General features: G+C 45.2%; 1 protein-coding gene across 14 annotated transcripts in view; it reads right to left on the bottom strand.

Moving 5' to 3' along the window:
- Positions 1-5,985: 5,985 nt before the first annotated feature.
- Positions 5,986-23,954, bottom strand: part of ATXN1 (ataxin 1) — a 381,747-nt gene continuing 363,778 nt past the window's right edge. For all 14 annotated transcript variants that reach the window (XM_058555208.1, XM_058555206.1, XM_058555204.1 and 11 more), the window contains 2 exons: positions 21,706-23,764; positions 5,986-7,325 (listed from right to left, as the gene is read on the bottom strand). In XM_058555208.1, coding sequence (XP_058411191.1) covers positions 6,795-7,325; positions 21,706-23,604 — 2,430 coding nt within the window. In that variant the 5' untranslated portion in view covers positions 23,605-23,764 and the 3' untranslated portion in view covers positions 5,986-6,794. The remainder of the gene's footprint in view (positions 7,326-21,705; positions 23,765-23,954) is intronic.

The following is a 23,954-nucleotide window of genomic DNA, read 5'->3' as shown; positions in this document are numbered from 1 at the left end:
TATGCACTTAAAATTTTCTTTTCAATAAGGTGCAAAACATCATTCCTTCCCTAGTTCTCCTCTGTACTGGTCATGTCAGTCTGATAGTGCCCTCAAAGTTCTGGTGTCTCTTTTCCCTTGGCTGGTGGGAGGCATACAATTGAAAGTTTGGTGGGTAATGATCCAATATTAAAACATCCAATAGTACGAATCTCAGAGATGGCTCGGGGGCCAGGATCCAATGGCTAGAAATTAGGACTCTGTCTTAACCGAAGGCCATTACAAATACTGGCAGGGCTCTAGTGAAACCTTTTCAGCTGACACCAATTTGGGTTTACAAGGGAGCAGTAACGGCTGGGGAGGAAGAAGTCTCCCCAAAAGGGCAGTAGTCACAGAGCCAAGTGCACAGGTATCAAGTTGAAGGTTCACTGACTAAAGAATAATAGCAGGTGGTTCGTGTAAGACCCAGAGGAAACCTACGCACCCAGCCTCTTGGTAACTGCTCTTTAAAGACAACAGCTCTCAGCTAGTGTCACCTCAGACTTGATATTCCGGAGGACAGTATGTTATCTGGGCAAGGATGACTGTAAACAATGCTTCCAATGGAGGCCTTCAGACTGGCCATGGAAAAGGAGACAGGCTCATTGGCCATCCAGACAGCAAACCAATTTAAAGGGCAAGAAAACTTGGGTGAAGTCTCCAATTATCTGCAGTGGAAGACTTGAGTCCTTTCAGATAGGAAAAGTTACTGAAATTCTTAGAGACTGTTATTGTACAGATACTACCTGTTGGCCAAATGCACTTAATTTTAATACAGCTGAACCATTTGTATGCAAATCAAGAGGACATGAAAAACCAAGCCACTGTTCCCTCCCCCCATTCTACAGGTGAATGTCAGCTACCAGAAACATTGCATTTGAGGGAGGGGCTGAGATTCTGAATTTAAGAATTGTAGGGGGGTTTGCTGAATATCCCCACAGCTGTCCAGTTTCCGCTGGCTGGCTTGATTTTTGGACAGAATATGACTCTTCTGTGAAGTTGCTCCACATTTATTTTGGCCTCTTAAAGAAAAAGTCGAAACTAAAATGAGGCATTTGAATTGAAATCCATGTTTTACCCCCCATTTAAATGAGGTGTGGGGGGGAAAGGGGGGGAAAGAAGGCTGAACATTTTTTTTTTGTCCTCATAATGAGTCCTGTTTTATTGGTAGCTAGGAACCCTTGTCACAAACACTTCTTGTTCAGGATTATATTCTTTGGGTTTATTGGAACAGGAAGTGCTGAAAATGTCAGACATCATCTCTGAAGAGTAAGGAGTTGCAATGGCTTAAGTGTTTAACCTAAGAAGGGAGCTCAGAGAAGTACTTTCAGCATAGGAATGAACAGTATTCTCAAATTGCAGAATACAGAGTCGCCCTCCCTCAGAAGAGGGAAGCATAGGTATAGTTGAAGAGCCTTTTACGTAGTAATTCTTCCAGGCCATAACCATACAAATCTGATCATTTAGACATGACAAATTTCTATATACAAAAAAACATGTAACTTTCAACCTCTATGCTTTTTTTCTTTTACAAACAAGGTATGAAACTCTTTGTTTCAACAGATCCATATCTTTCAAACATTGAATGAATCATTTCGACATTCATTTTTCATTTGTGCAATTTTTTAAAACATTACCTGTACTCCTCAAAGTGAGTGCTTCAAAATTTTTTTTCTTCAGCTTCTCAAATTAGGTGTACATTAAAAAGAAAAAAAAAAATTTCCACAAGATATAGTGCTACAAGAAAAGATCCTATCAGTAAGGTAACATATTTGAAGCGAGGTCATCTATGTAAAAGAAGTCTCAGCTCCGGAGTAGAGGTGTGCAAATTGTTTGGAGTTTTCCCTATTAACAGAAACACAACACTGTCCATGGAAAAGAGAGGAAACCAACCCAACACAATAGCATATGCATGTGCTTTATAAAAAAGTATATTCTCTGTATATTTACTTATTACTTGATGTGTTCTTAAATTCTCTATTTCAGAAATTCTGGGTTCAAAGTACAAAAGTGGAAGCAAAGGCCCCTACCCCACTTTAAAACATAAAAAGCGTAATTCCCTTTCCTTTCACATCACCACCGAAGAAGCTGGATCGGGCCACGGAGACTGCCGGCCCTTTTTTCACCTGGAATAGTCGCGGGTGACTAGGAAATGGGAAGTGAAAAGGGTTTTAGGAGAGAACACAGACCACGGTTTGTTGAGCTGCTTGCGGTTCATGAAACGGTCACCATGACAACCAACACAGCTCAAAAAGCCTGGCCTTCTGTCCCAAGAGCTCTGCTTCTTCACCCAAATCTGAAATAGCATGGCATTAGTGTCTTCAAAAGCACTGGAGATTTTTCTATGAAAGAAATAGGTTTTCCTTAGTAGTCACAGATGTTAAAGGGTATTGTCAATTGTTTCCTTAAAAAACAAACAAACAAAAAAATTTTTCCAAAGCTACAACAACAAAAATAAATTTTGGCAACATATTTCAGTAAAGATCAAACTATGTGCAAAGAGTGGATTTTAGGATTACTAGGAGCCACTGTTCGTCATGAACACGCAGCATTATATTGCAATCTATGCACGATCGAAGGAGTGATCCACACAATGCAGGAAATCCAAACATTCCTGGAAGTTGTACAACCCTACTCCAGAGCAGTCAAAGTGCTGCTTCTGGACACATCAGTGTACCACACACACGCCAGCCCCGTCCCTGAGTAAGAGGTGTGGAAGGTTCTGCAGAGTTCCTTGGAGGGGAGAAGGAGGGATGCTGCCACTTCCTGGTGGGGGAGAAAACCCAACACACTCACCTCACAGAAAACATAGGGTCACAATTCAGAGTTAGAAACGGGATCAACACCAGCAACAAAGAAGATCAAATCATCCCAAACCAAACTGGGTGAGTTGGAGAAAACAAAAAATTGACCGACATAGAAAATTATCCTGAAAGTCCAAATGAAAATGCAAATTGGATTTCCACTTTAAAAGATTTGAGGTAAGTGGCATCCATCTGTATCCCTCCCCCCCAATGTGGCCCAGACAAACTGAAATAATTCTTAAGTTAAACATTCTAAGGAACAGTCATTTTATATATTTAGAAATCCCTATAAAGAGAGGTTCTTGTTTGTTGGTTTCTTATTATTATTATTTTTTTTCTTTTCACCCTGACTAATTTCTTGGTGATTGTGTTCCATTGTAAACGCAAAAGGCCTGCTGTTATTAGTTTAAAAATGGAAAACAGGAAAGAAGGAAGAACTAAAGACGGCTGTCAGTAAATATTGCAAGGTGGAGACAGTACAGAGGCACATGGCTGATCCTCGTAAGCTGCAGGGCACCGAAGAATTTCTACGCCTGTCATTGTTAAGTTTGCTACACAGGAGCGGTGACAAAGGCTGCTCTGGGAGCCTCGGGGCTCTCCAATGTCTGCAAACAAGAGGAGGCTCCCTGTCCTCTGGATATTCTTCCTATTTGAAGAGAAAGCTGCCACAACGGAGTGGTGACCATTGTCCGCAGGTGGCCCCCTCCACAGCCACTGGCCGGCACGCTCAGAGCACATGCACACATCAGGCCACACTTCCTGCCCACGCTCAGGGGCATGGCTCAAGTCTCAAGGGCACAGACCTGAGGAGGAGCCTGCCCACTCGAGGAAAAGACTGTGGAAAATGGGTTGATCCTGGCTCTATTGCTCCAGAGTGCGCCTTAGAAATGAATCTGCCTCCTTCCTCTCAGCACTCCACATTCACTATTCCTCGCGGTGATGGGGAACTGCAGCTTTTCCCCTAGATCTCCTTTGCTTGCTCTTTCTGCAACACGGCGACAGACACCTGGGGCTCCTGAAGGCTCCCCGCCCCAGCACTCAGCATCCGCAGCAGGGGGAAGGCGCAGCGGGCGGCTCTCCCCTTCCTGGCTCCTTCCCTCCAGCCCTTCTCTGGCCAGCCCAGGGAAGATGGACCACACAAGGAAAAAGCCAAAAGGGTATGAGCTTTAACTAGAGCACACTGATGAGACTCTATTGGCACGGAAAGTATTGCACATGCTAAAAAAGCGAGGGAAGGAAATGGGACAATGTTTAGAAAGAACTAATTATCTTATAATTCCTATACGTGAAACAGAAGCACAAAAATGATGACGATGTTCCTATTGCTCCAAACCATGTATGTTTTCTCATTATAGTGTTGGTTTTGTGGATCCAGTTAGTTGAAAACTCAAAGTAAGCCAAAAGGTGGTGTGTGTTTTTGAGTCCACGTGAGTTGCTGTAAATAGTGGTACTAATGAGGACAAAGTCTATATGGCAGCCCCGTATTCCTCTTACCATCAAAGGTTACAAGACAAAAAGGAAAACAAAACCTAGTAATTGCAAGTGCCCTGAGCAGAATATATGGAAGATTAAGCAAGTTCTCTGAACAGAAATGTTTAAAAAAATACAGCACTAAATGAGCAGGATGACTGCAAGAATGGGCCCACCCAGCTCTCTGCTAACATGCTAGGAGGGTAATGAAATCTGAAGAAAGTCAAAGACCGGTTCTAGCTATTCTAAGTCTATTCAAATGTTTTTGGTACACCCCAGAAAATGGCTTATAAAAATCATGAGTTCTGCTGAGAGCTAAATGTAAAGGAATACTAGATAGCCAAAACGTGGGTTGACATTAGAATTTTTTTTTTAAATTTGTGAAATGGAAGAAGTACTATTTCCAATGGTAAAAAAAAAAAAAATCAGATAAGTATTTGTTCAGATTAGTTGAAGCCATTCCAAGTAAGAATATTTAAAAATTTTTCCCTACTTATAAAACTTTTTTTTTAAAGCACTTTAAGATGCACACTGAAAACCCACAAACAATATTTCAGATCTCCGGGAATGAAAGGTTTAAACTATGAAATACCCTTTCTGGGTTTGTACCAAACCTTAAATCTTGATTTGATTTCCGATGGAAAATGAAAAGTCATTCTGAAAATAATGTTAACAACAACAACAAAGTAATTGTTTTTTAAAAAAACTTGCTTACACATATAAATGTCTTTACGGAAAACTCTCTCAATGAATCTGAAGAAAATTCTCAGAGTTGTCCTGCTAAGACCTGGTTTTTGTGACAGATGTGGTAGAAAGACCAAAATGAATTCTGAAAGGAACATAACCTTATAAAATGGCCTAGAGTTTAGGCAGGTTAGAAAGTAATTTTGCTACATTTATTTATGCTCGTTCAGTCCCCCAAACCTTTCCCACAATGTTATTGGATAAAAACTGCAGGAATATCACACAAATTATAAACTCAAGATGTGCAAATCGCAAGGTTCTTTAAAAGTTCATCTTAAAAAGAAAAACACTGGACAAAAATGAGTATTCTTTTTTCCATCCCTTTTCTCTCAGTTTCTTTGCCAGCTCTGCATATGCCTTTAATTCTTTCTCAGACATCAAAGTGAAAAGTGCCCCCTGTCAGGCTGTCCTTGGTGGTCATTCATTGTCACATACTAGTTCATAATTCACATTCATCCCTTTAAACCACATGGAAACTTTCAATATCTTGCTCTTGAGAAACTCTGCAGAGCTGAAATGTAGTTACAGTGTTGAAAAAAGAAAGCAACTTACTTTTGTTTTTCTTCCCAAAGAGTTTAAAGTGAGATACAGTACTTGTTGAATGATAGACCAAGATGCTTGGTAATAAAGTGTGAACAGCATTTTAAGTGCTTAGAGATAGTAATATCTATGCTCATCTTCAAAATCTAATTCCTCACGTCACACTGGAATCTGAAAAAAGTGGCACCCGAGTTGTCCATAGTCATGAACTATAAACAGTACTAGAGTTAAAAGACAAAAGATTTGCAAACCCAATGCAAAGAGTTTCCGCTGCTCTCTCTGAAGGGCAGTTTGCGTCTACCTCTTGGGAGCGAAGTCAATGCGATATAACCCGATTGGTTTTCCTAACACTGCACAGAAACCAGAGTGGGTGTTCACTCTCACCTACCCCCGCTGCCCATCACCCCCCCCAGGAGGGATGTACTCAGGGGCTGCGCTGCCCACCACGACACCCTGGAGACATCACTGCACTAGTAAAGCAGAAACGAAATCCCACGTGTGGTAGTTGCTCTTTAAAAAAAAATATCAGTGCAGTCAGGCCCCATAGGGGGAAATATGTATCTATATGAATAAAAGTTGCTTTTATTGTAAAATATGTTGGAAAAAAATGTTCTTTTACACTGTTAGGGCAGTTCTTTTACACTGTCTTTCCATCTGCTGTCTGATGCCTCTCTAGGATGCTCTGAAGCTGGGTTCCTGATGTTTATTTTGCATGCGTCCATGAGGACATTCCTCTGGACCTCCAATCCCGTGCTGAGAGCAAGAGAGTGAGACAGAGGGAGGCAGAGAGAAAGAGACCCTCACTCAATGCAGCATTCGTGCACCCTGACACGCACGCACACAAGCACGCACGCACACACCCCCTGCAGTGCTCTTCCCAAAGAACTTCCTCATGAAACCAGCGGAAGTCAGCGCCCAGTGGATGCTTCTGTGCTGGAAAAGGCAGGCGCTGTGCAGCCACATTCATTTCTACCAGGATGCCCAGAGCCTGGACTGGCCCTGCCCTGGCCCCCCGCCTGCCCACTCACTGACAGACCCTCAAGGAAAAAGCATATGCACCAGTCTCCTGGCAACATCAGCTGTAACTCTAATGACAAGGTTATAACAGAAACCTAAAGTAAGAGGATAACATGTAAATACTGTGTTATGTAGCCTACAGTACAGTAATCTGGATACAAATGGTAAGAAGGAGCCGACTTTCCTTTCCTCACACTGCCTCTACTTGCCTACATTAGACCGGCCTTCAATGCAAATCTTAACCTCCTGAGGAATTAGAGAAGGCTTAGGAAGAGTCAAAGGTGGCTCGTCTTCTGATTTCTCCAGTTTGCGGGTCTCCGGCGCCGACCACCTCCTCTTCCTCGTTGCTGCGGGCTTGCTGGGTTCTATTTTGGTGAGCAAGGGCGCTGCAGGCAATCCTATTTTTTCCGGAAACTTCAGTTCACCATTCTCGGAGAGCATCTGGGCACTTCCCTGATTGATTCCGTTTTCCTGCTCGGCATACCTGTGTCTACTGCCCGTGAGGCTGTCGGTCTTTGCGTGCTTCAGCAGGACACTGGCGGGATCCACGGGCTGGCCCTTTTTAACAGAGCCGTTCTTCAGGTTCTTGAGGGTAAGCGAGATGCAGACGTCCCCAACGGAGAGTTTGGAACACGGCAGATCAAAGAGCTGGCTGGTTCTCTCTGGACAGCAGGATGACCAGCCCTGTCCAAACACAAAAAAAGGATACTCTACCAAAACTTCCACGCTGACCTGTGGGAACAGTGAGAGACAGAGAGAGGAAAAAGGAAGGAAACAAATGAAGTCATTTATTCTTGTTTTATTTCATACACACACACACACACGCACGCACACGCACGCACACAAGCACACATACAAGCTGAATGGAAAAAAATAAGACTTAATTACACAAACCTCCTGCACCAATGCACACAAATCACAAATGAGGCTCTTAATTTTCTGCTGTCCCTGTACTTACCATTTATAGATGTTGGGTAGAAGCCAGTAAAAGTCCATTCAGTATTCAAAATATCATTTCACTGAGTACCAGCTATATAGCTGGCCTCCGTTAAAACAAGTCAATCGACCCCCAAGGAACATCTACTTAACGTTCAGCACTGAGTTAGGCTCCATGGGGAACTCAAGTCCAAGATATGGTCTTGTGCTTTATTAGCTCCCTGGGCAAATGCTATTCTCATGGATGACAGGGAAAACTATGGATCAGAGTTGGCCTGTATGTGAGCTCCAGAGGCAGGCCCTGCCCCCTAAAAGGGTACCAGGCACATGGCTGAAGCTTACTAAATATTTATTGGATAAATAAATGTGTACTTTAGGAATTTAGGGGGAGCAGAATCAGTGAAGGCTAGATAAGCAGGGAGGGCTATCCCAGGACCCTGAAGGATAGGCAGGATTTGGAGAGGTTTGAGGGAGAGAGGGTGAAATGGACATAGAGAGCTCAAGCACTTGGTCCATCTCGAGGTCAAGCCCCAGGTCCTCAAATCAGTCTCTGCATTTGTTTGAAAAACAAATATCGAAAGCAGTGGAAGCCCAGTAATCCTTTCAATGAGCTGCCATTTTCTCCATGCTGCTATGTGCCATGCACTGTGCTAAGGAAATAAATTGAAAAAGATAGTCCTGGCCCCAAAGGAGTTCACACTCAAGTGGGCAAAAGAGGCATACAAACAATAACTGCCAATCAATGTGATGAGTGGGGTTATAATACCTTGCATAGTATTAAGTTGTTGGAGGGCAGAGGAAAGGCATAGACCAGTTGGGAGAAGAGGTGAGTAAGGAAGTCATCTCAGGTGAGTATACACTGTGCTGAATTTTAAAAAATAACAGGGGTTGAGTAGAGGTGTGGTTACAAGGAAAAGACATTCCTGGAGGTGGGAGTATGTGAACAAAGGCAAGGAGATAGTGTGTCTAAGGATGTGCAAACTGCCCAGTAAAAGTCTTACGATGCCATTAGGTTGAAATGCGCTTAAGGTTTTAACAGTTTAATTTTCATAGAAATTTAATTTCTTCAACTTTATGCTATATGAAAAAAGAAAAAGAAAACAATGAAGTAATTTTAAAAAGTCAATTTTCAATGGCTTTTCTAGAAGTAGTAGACTAGGTAATTTGGGCCAACCCTCTTGCTGAGGACAACTAAATACTCTGAACAAAAAGCAAACAAAAACTCTGGACAAAATGTAAAAAAATATTTCTTATGGCACGAGACAGAAAATAAAATAGTAGAAAAGCATGGGGTCAACGATCAGGAAAGGGTGATGGCCCAGAGATTTGAACCTGGTGTGTGCGGCTATTTCCCCCAAGGGCATTTGCACATTCCAAAGTGGAGCAGCTGTGAAACCAGGTGGGCTTTTGGTAATCTCAAGAGCACAGGGGGTGAGCAGGGAATGGAATTCGGGGTACACCAAGGGAGGATGCTCTCTGGTGAACCTCACTCTTTTGGGCTGTGACCTCAAAGCACTGTACTCTCGAAGTAAGGTGAACCAGAAGCAGAGAGGCCCTCTCAAGGTCTGAAGCTCAGATTTTAATCATCTTAGTCCCTAAAATTGGATTAAGGTCTTGAATTATTTCCACAATTTTTCAAATAAAAGACATTTAATTAACAAAGGGGGAAGAGGTCCATGGGCAGATCAGATGACATGAATAAAAACCAGTAGAAGCAACAGATAATAGAAACAGACCCACAGAGGCTTCTGATATGCAGCCATCAGATATAGACGTTAAAATGACTATGTTGACAATATTTAAGGAGATTAAAGACAAGCTTGAGGATTTTGGTAGAGAATTAGAATCTATTTTTAAAAGATCCATGGAAATTTTAGAATGAAAAAAAAATACATCTACTAAAATCAAGAGTGCAATGGATTTTCTTACAGAATAAACGTGGTTGAAGAGAGAATTAGTGAACTGGATTCTTTAAATAGAGCTTTAGGAGAAACTATACAGAATGAAACACAGAGACAAAAGGATGGCTAATACAGAAGAGAGGTTAGAGACACAGAAGACACATCGAGAAGATCTAACAGACATATAATTTGAATCCTACAAGGATGAGAGAGAGACCTTAGGGCACAAGTAATACTTGAGGCGATAATGGCTAAGAATTTTTTGAAACTGGTAAGACTCGGAAGCCACAGATTCAAGAAGGCCTAAGCCACAAGCAGGAAAAATCAAAAGAAATTCTGACCTCAGCAAGTCATAACTTAACCGCTGTAAGCCAAAGACAGCAAAAAAAAAAAAAATCTTAAAAGCCTCCAGACCAAAAGATACATCCAAATAAGCAACAATTAAATTCATAGTTGACTTCTCAATAAAAATAATGGAAGACAGAAGACAATGGATTATCTCTAAAGTACTAAAGAAAAAGAACTGCCAACCAAGAATTCTATATCAAGAAAAAAGATCCTTCATGAAGACAAAATAAAGACATTTTTCTGACAGTAATTAAGAGAATTCACCACCAACAGATCTTCACTAAAGAAAATACTAAAGAGTATTCTTTAGTTAGAGAAAAAATGAATCTAGATAGAAGTTTGTAGATGCACAAAGGAATGAAGAACAACAAAAATGATAGATTGTGGGTAAATCAAAATAATATTGACTATTTACAATAATAATAAAAATGTTTTGTTGAATTTTATACACAGGCATACATACACAAACACATAACTAATTAAAATACCCCCCAAACTTAAAAAGCAGTAAATCTCCATGTAATTTACATGGATTGTGGCTTTTCTATTTAACCTACTTTATCTTTTTTTGATAATTATGATTGATCTAGTTCTAGACACACTACTTGAATGATACACTTGATTTAATTCATAGAAGACATGTTTTTAGAAGGAAAAACTAGAGTGAACTTATTGGAAGCCTATTACTATATTGTGGGTGAGCACGAACCCATATAAATGTGCATATTATCTGGGGAAAACTTCATTGTGTTGGACTATTTTAATAACGTAAAGAAAGCAAAAATTTTTTCAGTGCTTACTATCTGTCAAACATTCAGGTACAGACTTTACAAAAAGTATTTTGTTTAATGCTCACAATATACTAGTGAAAAAAGCACTGTTGTTCCAATTTTACAAATAAGGCATTACAGTCTCAGAGAGATTAAATCACTTGTTTAACATCATAGCTATAAACTGATGGAATTGGGATTTAATCCCAGTCTCTTTGGCCCCAAAACCCATTTTCTTTTTCCAAGGCTCCTGACCTCTGTCCCTGTGAAGAAAGATATTGTAATACCACCAAAAGAGATGAACTTAACATTCCCACTATCCCCAACAGTGGTGAATGTTACTTGAAATAAATAGGATACAATGGCATGAGGTCACAGACATTTCACGGTATGGGAAATTGTGAAATACTGTCTGCCTTACCTCTACTCATACAATTCTAGTCTCCCTATAGAAGTGTGTGATGAAGCTGATATTCAATTACAGAACTACATTTATATCACACACACATATATATTTGCATTATATGTACAAATATACTTACAAGTTACAGTATCAGATGAGGATGCCCACTGAGTTCCAAGTGGGAGTAGCAACCTGGAGCTGGCTCCATAAATCCTGTCCCAAACATCTTAGAGCCATTCACATTATATGCTAAGCAGAAGGAACAAATCCTACTTCAATGGGGATTGTCTAGCTGCATTTACAAGTCATAAAAACAAAGTTCTCAAGTGTACATATGTCATAAGACTCTCTACCAGACTCACTGTTTGATTGCCCATGCCGCACACCAGTCAGAGGTGGTGTGATGTTCATAATACCAGCAATCCTATTTCCAAACACACTGGCTTCTTTCTTTGGCTCTGTATGTTCCTAAATGATTCCTTACTCTTGGACAGAGTCTGTCTCCTTGCTGACAGATAGCACAACACCTACTGACAGACAGATTCTTGGTGTGTGAGCCACATTATACACACTCCTCAGAGCAGCCAATATTTCATGTTCTGAAAGTAACATCTGTGTACTCATAGACAAATCTAATGGAAGACTTTCACATTTACCAAGTATCTGCAGACTCATTAAGAAGGAATGTCTTGCAGACCTACACACCACTCATCAAGCCATGCTGTGGCGGTGTCCCACATACAAAATAGAGGAAGATGGGCACAGATGTTAGCTCAGGGCCAATCTTCCTCACAAGAAAAAAACAAAAACAAAACACATTCTGCTGTGTTAATAAAAAAGAAAAAAAAAAAAGAAAAAGAAGGAATGTCTTCAAGGCCTTTATAACAGGTAACATTATTGATTATTCAAAAGCTATGATGTAGATACATTTGCTTCCCATTATATACACCATAATGTTTTGGGGAATTTTGAAAGCCCTTCATTACTCCCTCATCTCAAAACTCCAAATACAAGTCTTAGAATTAAACGCTGTGAGGTGGTCTAGGGCCTGAACAGCCACCCTAAAAATTCATGAAAGAAAAATGACAAGGGGAGAGAAGAACATTTGAGCTGTGCACTAAAAAGAGGTGATGATAATGGAATTCATTTTAACCTGGATAGGTTTGGGAAAATTTTCTCCACCACTTCAAAGGCTTGCTTTTGGTCCCTTCTTCCTAAATTCTGGCTCTGTCTCCTCCCAAAGGAGCTCTGCCATCCCAGGAAAAGATGCCACAGCACACATCCTCAGCCAGGTCCAAGCAGATTAGGAGCAAAAGATTATTCAGATAATCTGACTGTTGTAAGCAGTGAACTGGACAGCTCAGGTCAAATGATATTTTTCTCCCCACTATTTATCCTTGCTAATATTTATTTTCACTAATATTTTTCTCTTCCTTAATTATGAAGCCTGAACTAGATAATGCACTCTTCTTTTGGTCTGCATATATGTGAACTAAACTAAGTTTTTCCCCTTTCTACGGTGAAAGTTAAATTCTCATTGCACACATCTCAAATAAGCACACTGAAGAATTCATAACAAATCTATTTTTATTTCATAATTAGGTTTGTCAGAAGAACATAAACATTCTTTTTTTTTTTTTTTTTGGTGAGCATGATTGGCCCTGAGCTAACATCCGTTGCCAATCTTCCTCTTTTTGCTGAACAAGATTAGCCCTGAGCTAACATCCGTGCCCATCTTCCTCTATTTTGTATGTGGGATGCTGCCACAGCATGGCTTGATGAGCAGTGTGTAGGTCTGCATCTGGGATCCAAACCCACAAACTCCGGGCCACCGAAGCAGAGCGTGCAAACTTAACCACTAAGCCACCGGGCCAGCTCCAGGACATAAACATTTTTAAAGGTTAACTGATCATTAACAGTTAATGGAGAAATCATACCAAGGGACTTTTTTCAGTGAGAATACACATGGTTAGGTCTGTCTGTTTGAAATTCCCTTGGAAAGGAGCATTATTTACCTCAAAATATGCTGTCAATGCCAATGGGTACTGTTTTGGACATGAAACAGAGATGGTGGGTTTTTGTGACATGAATTTACTTTAAACCAGAACAATGAGTCTGTGAATTCCTTGAATTCGAGACCCATGTGGGTCTTCCCTATGGTCCCGAGAGCTTCAAAATATAGATCAAGTGTTCATCCTCAAGGTTTTGCAGTTTTAATAAAGTTCAACACATAACACTGAGCACCTGCTAAGTGTAAGGAACCTTAGAAAAGCACCTAACTTTTAAGACCTATTTCTTGCCTTCAACAGGGAGACAGAACATGCACACAAAACAAGGAGCTTCACAAGGGTGTATCTGGACACTAGCAACTGTGTTATCTGGTGATGCCCACTTGGATGTCTACTAGCAACTCAAACTTAACGTGTCCAAAACAGACCTCCTGACATGCCCCTGCCCACTGGCGCCCCCTATGTTCTTCCCTGTCTCCATGAATAGCATCCCCATTCTTTCAGTGGCTCAGGTCAAGGGCCTGGGAGTCATACTTTACTCTGCTTTTTCTCTCAAAGCACACATAACCAAATCCCAAGCAAAGCCTATTGGTTCTCTCTTCCAAATATATCTAGAATGAGACCATTTCTCACTGCCACTGTCCTAGCCAACCCAGCTTCTCACTGGGTTTCAACAAAGCCGCATGAGCAAGCCCGACGTGGTCTGCAACCCACCCCCCACTCACTGCACTGTAGTGACACCAGTCCTTTGCCCCCTTAACTCCAAAGACACTTGCACCTCCGGGTCTGTGCATCTGCCCTTCTCTCCATTTGGAGTCCTTTTTACCCCTCATTCCCCTCCTCAGAGCGAGCCTCCCTGACCACTCTATTTAACATAATGACCCTGAATCCACAGGGCCTTATCCTCTCTAGGCTGCTTTATTTGTTCCCATAGCACTTAAGATCTTTCGATGCATTATTTTTTCACTTACTGACATATTTGTCTGCTTCACCTCTTCCCCCAAACTCCCACAAGACTGAACGCTCCATGACGGCTGAGATACTGCCTGTTTTGCTTATTGTTCTCTCTCCAGAGTGTAAAATACTTCCTAGCTCAGCAAAAATCTAAAAGAACTAGCTCCGGGTTTGCCTCCCATAGGTAAACACCGCAATAGCACAACGGGCCAGCAGAGGTCACTGTTTAGACACTGGAGAGGCTCTGCCGGTCCTGTTTCTTTTCACCCGCCAGGACTAGCCCGGGGTTAAAGTGCCCCCCCAGGGAGAGGAGCAGCACCTTCCTGGGTCTGGCTCACCCCCTAACAGACAGCCTTCTTGGCTGAGCCACAGCCGTCTCCCTCAGCGCTCCTGTCAGCGTTCCTGAGCTGAGCTCATCGTGATTTCATTGAATCATTCTCCACTTCCTTTCTCTCCACTCTTGAGGCTCCCTGCTGCTCTTTCAGCTGTGCTAATAATCATTAATTCATTTTATGATCTTGTCGGGGTTCAAACGATCTCTGATTAAACCCCAATGGAAATACATTCATGGGGCAGTACCATATAAAACCAAAGCATGTTACATAACTCCCGGCAGCTCGACAGAGCCCAGTTTTTCATCCCATAAATACATCCTTTTCCAAACACTGGAAGCAACCTGTAGAATGAAATGCGAGCATGAATAGCCTTTGTCCTTATGTCAGCTTGAGGCCCCTCTGTCCGTCTTCTCTGGATGTCTTGTAGCCAATACCTCTCCTTTTTAGGCGCGGATCACCTCTCATCCTCCCCCAGCGTCTCCCATCCTCCTCCTCCTGCTGTAGGCACACCCATTCGCTCACCACTGCTCCTGTGAGAAATCTGCCTCCTTCTCCCTGTCTCCAGCTCCCCGACACCAACTCCTTTAAAATGATCACCTCCAACTTCCATTCGGGATGGAGGAACCAACACAAGGAGGCAACACATCCTCACTTCTGGGCTGATAAATATTTATTCAATGTCACCTTCCTGGTCTGGCTAATGACAGGCTTTTAAGATCCTTCTCAGCTCTTCTGTGTGTAAGTTCAGTAAAATTCCTTTAACTACTTAGTCAATAACTACTGTATCTAAACACTGCGTGCATATCCACATATTTATGCTGTTTGGTTGTGTATTTCAATCTTAGATTGGTGCTATGTCTAGATACACACACATATGTACATATCACCAAAAACAAGATATAAAGACAACAAAACGTCTGTTGTTTAAATTTGTCTCCCTTTCCCTTCACAAGAATCCCTGTTTTCACAAATGTGAAGGGCATCTGTTTTACAAAACATTTTTACTTGATACTATCCCAAATGTACAAATTCTGCCTATATCCAGGAGCAATGACATCTCTTAGAAGCTGAGTTTCAGCGAATATGTCTTGTTTTTAGTGAAATTATTAACTTAGGAATTGCTAACTCTATCTGCAAGTGAAATTCTTGATCCTGTTTTACCTGTAGAGAAAGCCAATCTGTCCTCCTGGAGGGCGAGTTTGCATGACTATGTTCTCAATATCAAGAAAATCAGGAAACCCTGGAGCAATGATTAAGCGGCCGGCAAGAGACGCATTTACTTCAGTGTTTAAAAATCATTAATGAAAACAGTCACAACTCTTCAGCTGAGTGTAAGACTATCTGTGAGTGTTCTATTTAAAACATTTAATCATGTTAATGCTAAGCCTGACTCAGTCTTTGGTGGAAGCGTTTTGGGGTTGTTTAGTAAAACCCTAGCGCAGAGACGCCTCCAAACACTAATCCCCAATGACGAGCCGGGTTCTCCTCACAAATGGCATGGCTCCCAGAGCCTCCGTGGTGGGGAGGCCCCAATAGGACCCTACTCGCCCAGTGACGGGGCGGCTCTCCGGCTATAGATTCTACACCACTTGCCCTTCTCCCTCGGGGTCTTGAAAGGTGTGCCTTAAAGAACAACAACATACTATTCCGTGTTAAAAAGAAACGAGCTGTCAGGGCTGATCTTCCTCACACACACAGAAAAAAAGAACGAGCTATCAAACCACAAAATGACATGGAGAGACCTTAAATGCATATTGTCAGGTGAAAGAAGCCGGTCTGACCCTAAAACTACTTTCAACAATAAAGTCTATTAATTAAAAAAAAAAAGCTACAAACAACAATGGTCTGAGAGCATCTGCTTCAGTAATACGCGTGAGATCACCTAGTTGGGGGCACTTATATCACACATGGGCTAAAGGAGAGCTTTGTTCTTTTTCTTTGTGAAAGGGCACGCGCGCGCGCGCACACACACACACACACACACACACACACAATGTGGTTGATAGGGCTTCTCCGCTGGAGCCTTTCCGGCATTAGAACGGAGAGGAGGATTATCGCCAACGAGGGGACTGCAGGCCAAGATTTGCACACAGGGCAGTCACTCTCTATTTTTTGATACTTTAGGATTCACTTCCACCAAACCCCGAATGGGAAATGTTGGCAAGTCGGTCCGTCTTGGCTGCTAAGGGACTGCACGGGCTTATACGCTGCTTGCATGAGAGCTCTGGCTATTTTTAGGCATCAGCTAATCCATTAAATGCATAATGCTGCCACTGATGACTCACAGAACACAGCAGTCAAATTAAAAAATAGTGGAATGAAAGAAAAGCCATCAGTAGACGTGCAGTAAGCACATCATGATAGCTCGCTGCAAGAGCGTGCGTGCGGGCACACACACGCACACACACACACCAGGGCGGTGGGGAGCAGAAAACGGCACTGAATGTTAAGCAGCCACCAAGGAGGTAAAGGGAAGCAGTCACCTCTGGAGGATCTGGGAAGCGACAGCCAGTCCTAATAACACATGGAGCTCGGCAGTCAGGCAAGAAGCAAAGAGAAGGGTCGCCCCAGAGCACTTTACAAATAAAATTTACTACAATTCTACTGAGCAAATTTTGTGTACTCTTCAGAAAAGTTGCGCCTGGGGAGCATGAGACAGATGGATGGGGAGGCTGCTCATGAACAGAATATTGTTGCCAGATGGGAGCTGAAGCCTCCGCAGGTGGGGCCATCCTGGGCAGGGGCCCTCCCAGGGGGCTCGCCTCTGCAGAAGAGAGGCACAGGAGCCCCCGTTGCTGCATCTGTCCTCCTAGTGATGTGGAGGGCTGGACCACCAATCCATCCCTCCAGTCCAGCTCACGCTCAGACAAACACAGCTTATATATACGCACACAGGCTGGCATGAGGTCATTTAGCCTTCCTAATAGAAGCAGCAGGATGGGTGCTCCTGGGCCATTCAGGGGAACAAGCCACAGGAATATAGGCAGGGTAAAAATGGCTTATTGAGCTCACTGGAAACGTTCAGCCTTCTTTCTAGACTTTTCCAGGCTGTCTCTCCTTTCATAAACTCTTTTTAGAGCATGAGGCTTTTATTTATTTTTCTGAAGCTAACCTTTTCTCTTCTCAGGGCCAAAGTCACCGAAGTTGAAGCTGGGAAGGGCAACTAACATTGTCGAGGGCCTACTGTGTGCTACACATTGTGTGGTTCCCGTGAATACATTTTCTTTAATTCTTACGACGACTCTCATTCTTCCCACTGCGTAAGCAGAATGGAAAGCTTAGACATAATGTGCACGATGAATTACTTGTGCAATAGTTTGTAAATCATTTGCACAAGGTCCCAGTGCTACAGAGGGGTGGAGGGTACACTCAGACTTGGGTCTTTTTCGCTCCAGATCCTATATTTTCCTACCAGCCAACCTGCTTCCCACCGAGCAGACGATGTCCCATCCTCTTATTGAGTCTCATTGGCTCCCACATTGATGCTATTGCCCGGGGATCCTTTCTGGGACTTGCCACAGACTTACCGACTCAACCCTGGAGAATATTAAGTGGATTATATTTGGCAGTGAGGCCTAAGGGAAGCGGTTCTGCTGTCTGTTGGGGCTCTCAGCCAGAATCACCAAGGCTGAGAGGCAGGCGTGACAAGAAGCAAGGAACCTCTCCTACCTGGGGTGGAATGTGCTACCTGTCCTTCACCAGAAGAGGAAGGAGACCGAAGAGGGGCCACAAACAGGCTTCGCGTGGTGCAAAAAGTGGTAACGGAGAATGCATGGAATTCCCCTTTTGTCCTCCCACAGCCCCGGGGTGGGGAACTGGGATGCAAGGATGCTCTGCCTGTGCAAAGAAATACTCTGCAAAGCCACAGGGATGCTGACAAATACGTGAAAGTATTTTTCTCCTACACTGCCCTCGTCTGGAGCTTCAGCCGAGACAACACTGGAGGCGTCTTTCCACAATAATAATTAGAAATTCAGCTCCTTAAAATAATCACCAAAATGAAAAGCCCTTCAGTTCTATTCTGGATGGCTTTCCTTCCCACTACATCTATGTGCTAATTGTGAGCATGAGGTCACTAGGGTTTGCTGTACGCCCCCTTTGGTTTGTGGTCAGCCGATGCTAGTAAATTTGACGAGGGCTGTTCTGCAAGGCAGAAAAGCGAAGGATTACAGAAACGGATGAGGCCCAAGATACTATCTTGTACCAGGAATCATTTGCCCGTTTTAGAGATGAGAGAAACCGCAGCTCACAGAGGTAAAATGACCTGTCTCGTGGCAGACCAGAACCCGGGCTTGTGGTTTCTCCCCACCACGCCACGCTACATTCCCCGGGGATGCCCACGGTGGGTTTTACGAGGTCAAGCATCCCTGTGGTTCTCCTTCCACGTAGAACTTATGCTTAGGGTCATAAAGCCATCTGTGGAAAACCGTCCCTTCTTCCACAACTTCCCCAACCAAATCTGTGATTTTGCTAATTCAGTTAAACAATTTGCACATTTCTAAATCTCCCAGTGGGTGCAGTGTTAGTGATTTCTAACCAGCTGAGCAGACACGGACTGAGTCTTCAGGCGGGGGGGGAAACCCCTCAGAGGGACACTGATGGGGGAGGGAAGCGCTCAGCCCCAAGAACGTAAATTAAATCCAGATCTTAGTTGTCTCTTTCCCTTCCCCTCTCCCCCTCGTGCTTTCTCTCTCCGATTCTCTCCTGATTCTGATCCTGTCACTTGTGGCAAACACAGCTGCTAGAGTATTTTAGCTGTGATGATGTCAGCCTGTTTCTGATAGGCTTCTCGGTAAAGTGACAAATCATTGGTCATGTCGGGACCTTGTACTTTCGTCTCTGCAGCTTGAAACCCAAGCCACCTCTTTTAGCAGATCACAGCCCTCCTGCCTTTCTCTGCAGAAGCCCTTCCCGGCATGCAGCAGGACCACACCTGGCGCCCTGACAGACCTGCGAACAGGCCGTGACAAATATTCTACCTTCTAATTTGCACCTTGGCTGTCAACAAAGAGACTAAGGTCTGGCTACGGGAAGGAAACGAGACTTCACGTGGAAGCCAATTTCTCTATCATTTAAGTGTTCATTCCGCAGAGGGGAGCGCGGGAAAACACACAGAGATGCTTCCTCTCTAAGAACCGCCAGGTCAACCCGAAACCTCAAGAGGCCTGTGAAGCTCTCGCCTAGGAGGCTGCCAGGGCCTTCGAGATGCAGCCCACAGCTAGAGCTGCTCTTTATTCTCAAGTTGAAAGACATGCTGGTAAGGAACCAGTAGCACTTCAAAATAACGCCTCTTTCCATGCCTACCTGTGTTCACAATAACGCTTTAAGGATTGAAAGTACCATGAAAAAACACATTTGCTTCTCGCTCTTGTTTATTTCCCATGCTTCACCTCGGGTATGTTAAAAGACAGCTTTGCTAAAGATAACTCATTCTCTTTCTACTAGTCCCCACCCCTAATCCTTGTAGGAAAGTGGAAGTGAGCAGCAACTATGGATGTGTAGTGAGTTCTAAATAATGATGCCATTTTTAAAAAATTCTGATTTTTGCTAATTTTTTTTTTTTTTTTTTTTTTTTGGCTACGAAGATTCGCCCTGAGCTAACATCCATCGCCAATCTTCCTCTTCTTTTTGTTTTCTCCGTATGTGGGTTGCCACCACAGCACGGCCACTGACAGACGAGTGGTATAGGTCCATGCCGGGGAACTGAACCTGGGCCACTGAAACGGAGTGCACCCATTTTAGCCACTAGGCCACCAGGGCTGGCCCTAAATTTTCTTTTTTTAAATCAGAACTTTGAGAAATATTTCTTAGGCCTTACCAAAGACTGTAAACCCACAGTGACATCTCACCATAAAAAACAAAAGTCTTAGGGGCTAAGAGCTCTTGGCAATGCAGGCCCCCTGACACTGTGCAGGATCCCACATCCGGTCATTCACAAGCAGTTCTGAAAAACACTTCGGAAAACTGGTCTCATCCCCACCACTCTTGATCTTTTTAAAATATACTCAAAACAATTCAAACTATTAACCAGTTTATCTTTTTTGTTTGTTTTATTTTCTTTGAATGTCCCAACTATCACCTATGCCATGGCCATTTTCAATTCAAACTTGAAGGAGGCACTGTCACATGTGAGTGTGTCAAAGTCCTTGATGGGAACATTCCCGGGGAGACTGAGGCTCTACATCCTGGGAAGTTCCCAGTCTGGGGGCCAAACCTGTCTGACTCTGAGCAACCCGGGCAGTGAAATTGCTGTTTCATACAAATGAGCTGTGGGATACATGCGTTTGGGCGATTTAAGAGACTGGAGAAGAGGGAACTGAAGGAGCCCATGGGAATTATGAGAGTTATCATAGTTCCGTGTTTTAACATGACAGCTGGGCTGCATCTGACCCTTGGGGCTCCCATATAGCACAAGCCCAGCAGATACCTGGGACAGCCCTGACTTCTTGGATTATATTAATTATGCCTTTTATTTTCTATAATCTGATGCTTTGACATCTTGGGGCCTTGCTGACTCTGGAGGGACTGCCTCCCCAAAGATTAGCTGATTCCCAGAGATAGCTGACAACTCCCCTGGGAGACTGTCCTTCATCCAAACACCCATACCCACCACCTCCTCTATTGGCTCCCACACTCTGGGCCACTGTCCATCTGCCCTGATCATCTCAGGGCCAGGTCCCAGACAACCAGGGACTGCCCACGTGTCCCAGAGCCCTGAAATTACTCAAATCAGCCAATCCTAAGCCTACTTATTCTGCCTCACCCATTCCTTCCCACGGAAACCACAATACAGCCTCCTTCATGTTCTCTCCTCGCTCCCTCTGCCCCGACTGACCCTGACGCTTCCCCTGTGGCCCTGCATGGCATGACACGCCCCTCCTCCTCTTGGGATCAGAGTATAACAGACTATCTCTTCAATGGCAGTTGTGCCCTCATCTGTTGGCCTCACTCCACCTGAATAATAATAATAAAACCCACATTTAAAAACATGGATGTTGGAATGGGATGTGGTGACTCTGGCATCTAATGTTCTCGATGTGACCAGCACTGTCTTTTCCTGACAGAAAAACGGGCAGAATGACCACTAGAAGGGCCTTAAGGCTTGCAGCTTTTCTCCATCAGGGCTCCTCATCAAAACCACAGAACAAAAAAATAACTGGAGTGGTGATTTTCTTAATTGTCCAGAGGATAGTACCTGATTAGATGGTACCCACTCTAGACGCATAGAAGTTAACTCATTACAAACAGCAGATGCCTTGGGGCATTAGGGCTTCTCTTAGAGAATATGCTTGGGAAAGATTATGAGTTTAAAAGCTAAACATAAATGAAAACCCTTAATCCTCCCCACAGCATAGACGGGTCTGCCTCTTGGAAGTAATTCATCTTGCCAGGAAACGATGAAGGCGGCAGGTGCGGTGGGGCATCCCCCTACCTGTGCGACCTGGGTGAACATTACCTGTGCTCGGTGCTCCCCGACGGCAAACTGTATCACGGCGACGCCTGGGTGGTGGCTGTCCTCGATCCTCTCTACAGTGCTGGAGTCGATCTTCAGGTCGTTGCTGATCTCTGCACTCTGGATGAAGTCTTCCGTTTTCAAGTCCTCCACCTTCTTCAGCTCCCCATTGGCCAACTGGATGATGGAGCCTTTCATGAAGTAGGGGGGCAGCGTGGGGGGGGCCGCGGCGGGGGACGCCACAGACTGCACCACGGGCAGGTGGATCTGGGCCTGCACCACGGCTGGGTAGGCGGCCTGGGTGACCAGGGCCTCTGGGCTGAAGTTCTCGCTCTTGGGAAGGGCGGTGGTGACGAACGTGTGAGGCACTGCAGCAAACTGGGGCGACGACGTGACGATCGCAGAGGCTGCTCCCGACCCCTCCATGTCGGCGCTGCCGACCGGGATGAGCAGGGGCTGGGTGCCGGGGATGACCAGGTGCTGGGGCAGGCTGCCGGCGTACGTGATGGCCTGCTGCTGGCTGCTCAGGTAGCCGATGACAGGCGGCTGAGTCCCCGCGTAGAAGGCCGTGGCTGGCAGTCCAACCGGGAGTGGCTCCGAAGCGCTATGTGTGGTCTGAATGACCGTGTGGGGTGACAGCGTGGCGACGGCGGCGGCCTTCACGCCTTCGGGGCCCAGAGCCTGTTGGGGTGACAGGGCATAGGATCGGTGCCCAGGCTTCCCTAAATGCAGGCCGCTTTTGTCATTGAGGGTGGAGGGGGAGGCCTCCCGGTGCGTGACCTGCCGCACTTCCAGGTCGGCTGCGGGTGTGTTGCTGTTGGGCAGGACCATCACAGAGGCCCGGACTCCCGAGGAGTCCCGACTGCTGTAGTCGGCGGGGCTTGGGTGGACGACCACGTGCCTAGACTCGTACGGGTGAGGAACTGACTTGCTGCCCGCCTTCACCAGGCCCAGGTCGGAAGAGGTGGGAGCCCCGTACCTCCGGCCCTTCTCCATCTCACCGTTCAAGATCTCCTTGGCCTGCATGGCCTGCTGCAGCCGGCTGCTCTCGGCTTTCTTGGTGGCCTCCCGAGGAACAAAGTGGCTGCCAGAGTCGGTGTATTGCACTACCACCTGGGGGGAGGGCCCCAGGGTGAGTGTGTGTGGGATCATCGTCTGGTGGGGGTGGAGGTGGACGGGGATGGCTGGAGGAGAGGCCGCGCGCCCGGCGTTCTGTGGAGAGCTGGAAATGTGGACATACTGGTTCTGCTGGGTGGGTGGTGGGGACCCGGGGGTGATGAGCCCCGGAGTCCTGCCTAAGTGCTGCTGCTGCGGCTCAGCCTTGTGTCCTGAGGCTTGGCTCAGACTGCCCATGTTGGCCAGCAGAGTGGAATAGGCCTCCAGCTGGGAGCGCTGGGATGGAGTGGTGGCCGCCACGGCAGAGGCCGCTGCACTGGTGACGGGGCTGGCCGTTGGGGAGATCAGCTGGGAAGGGATGAACCCAGCGTAGGGCCCGCTGTACTGGGAGGACCCAATGAACTGGAAAGTGTGCGGCAGGTGAGCATACTGCACCGGGGACACCGGAGTCCCTGACTGCGGGGGAGGGTAAGCCGAGGGCAGCGTCGTGGTCGCCGGCACAGACCTGGGCGCGCCAGGCGGGGAGTAGTCCAGCCCCGTGGACAGCGCTTTGTGTAAACCTATTCCCTGTTGTAAACCAAGCTCCCCAGAAGTCCCCGCCGGCCCGTGCCTCCCGCCCCCGTGGCCTCGGCCACCAGGGGTGCCGGGGAGCCATGCCACGCCCTCCGCCCGGTGGTTGTCGCTGGGCAGGACCGTGGCCTTCTCCTCAGAAGGCCGGCTGGTGGCGGGGATCTCGCGCTTCTTGGGAGGCAGGCATTCGTTGCTCCGCTCTTGGCTGGATTTCATTTTTCGCCGTCCCCCCTCCACGGTGACTGTTTCACTGTCTGGCTGGCTCTGATTTTAGTCTGATAAACAGAAAGTCACATTTGATGTCAGTAGGGGATCCAGGCTCTTCATGAGGAATCATCTCCCCGTGGGTGCGATCCGCCAGCAGCAGCTCTGGAATCTGGGAAAAGGAAGAGGGTAGTGACAGGGGAAGAGGACAGGGAGGAGAGAGGGAAGGAGGAAGAGGAAATCAAAACATCAGCACCAGAAAAGAACATCCTCGGCAAGATTAAGACTAGGCCTCTGGTTTCAACGAGAATTCCAAAAACCTGGTGATAGCCCCAGTGTTAAAGCAGATCTAACAGTGGCTG

Source organism: Diceros bicornis, chromosome 14, assembly GCF_020826845.1.
Source record: "Diceros bicornis minor isolate mBicDic1 chromosome 14, mDicBic1.mat.cur, whole genome shotgun sequence".
NCBI classification, from domain to species: Eukaryota; Metazoa; Chordata; class Mammalia; order Perissodactyla; family Rhinocerotidae; genus Diceros; species Diceros bicornis.
Note: the sequence above shows the minus strand (reverse complement) of the source record. Positions and strands in the feature narration are given on the sequence as shown.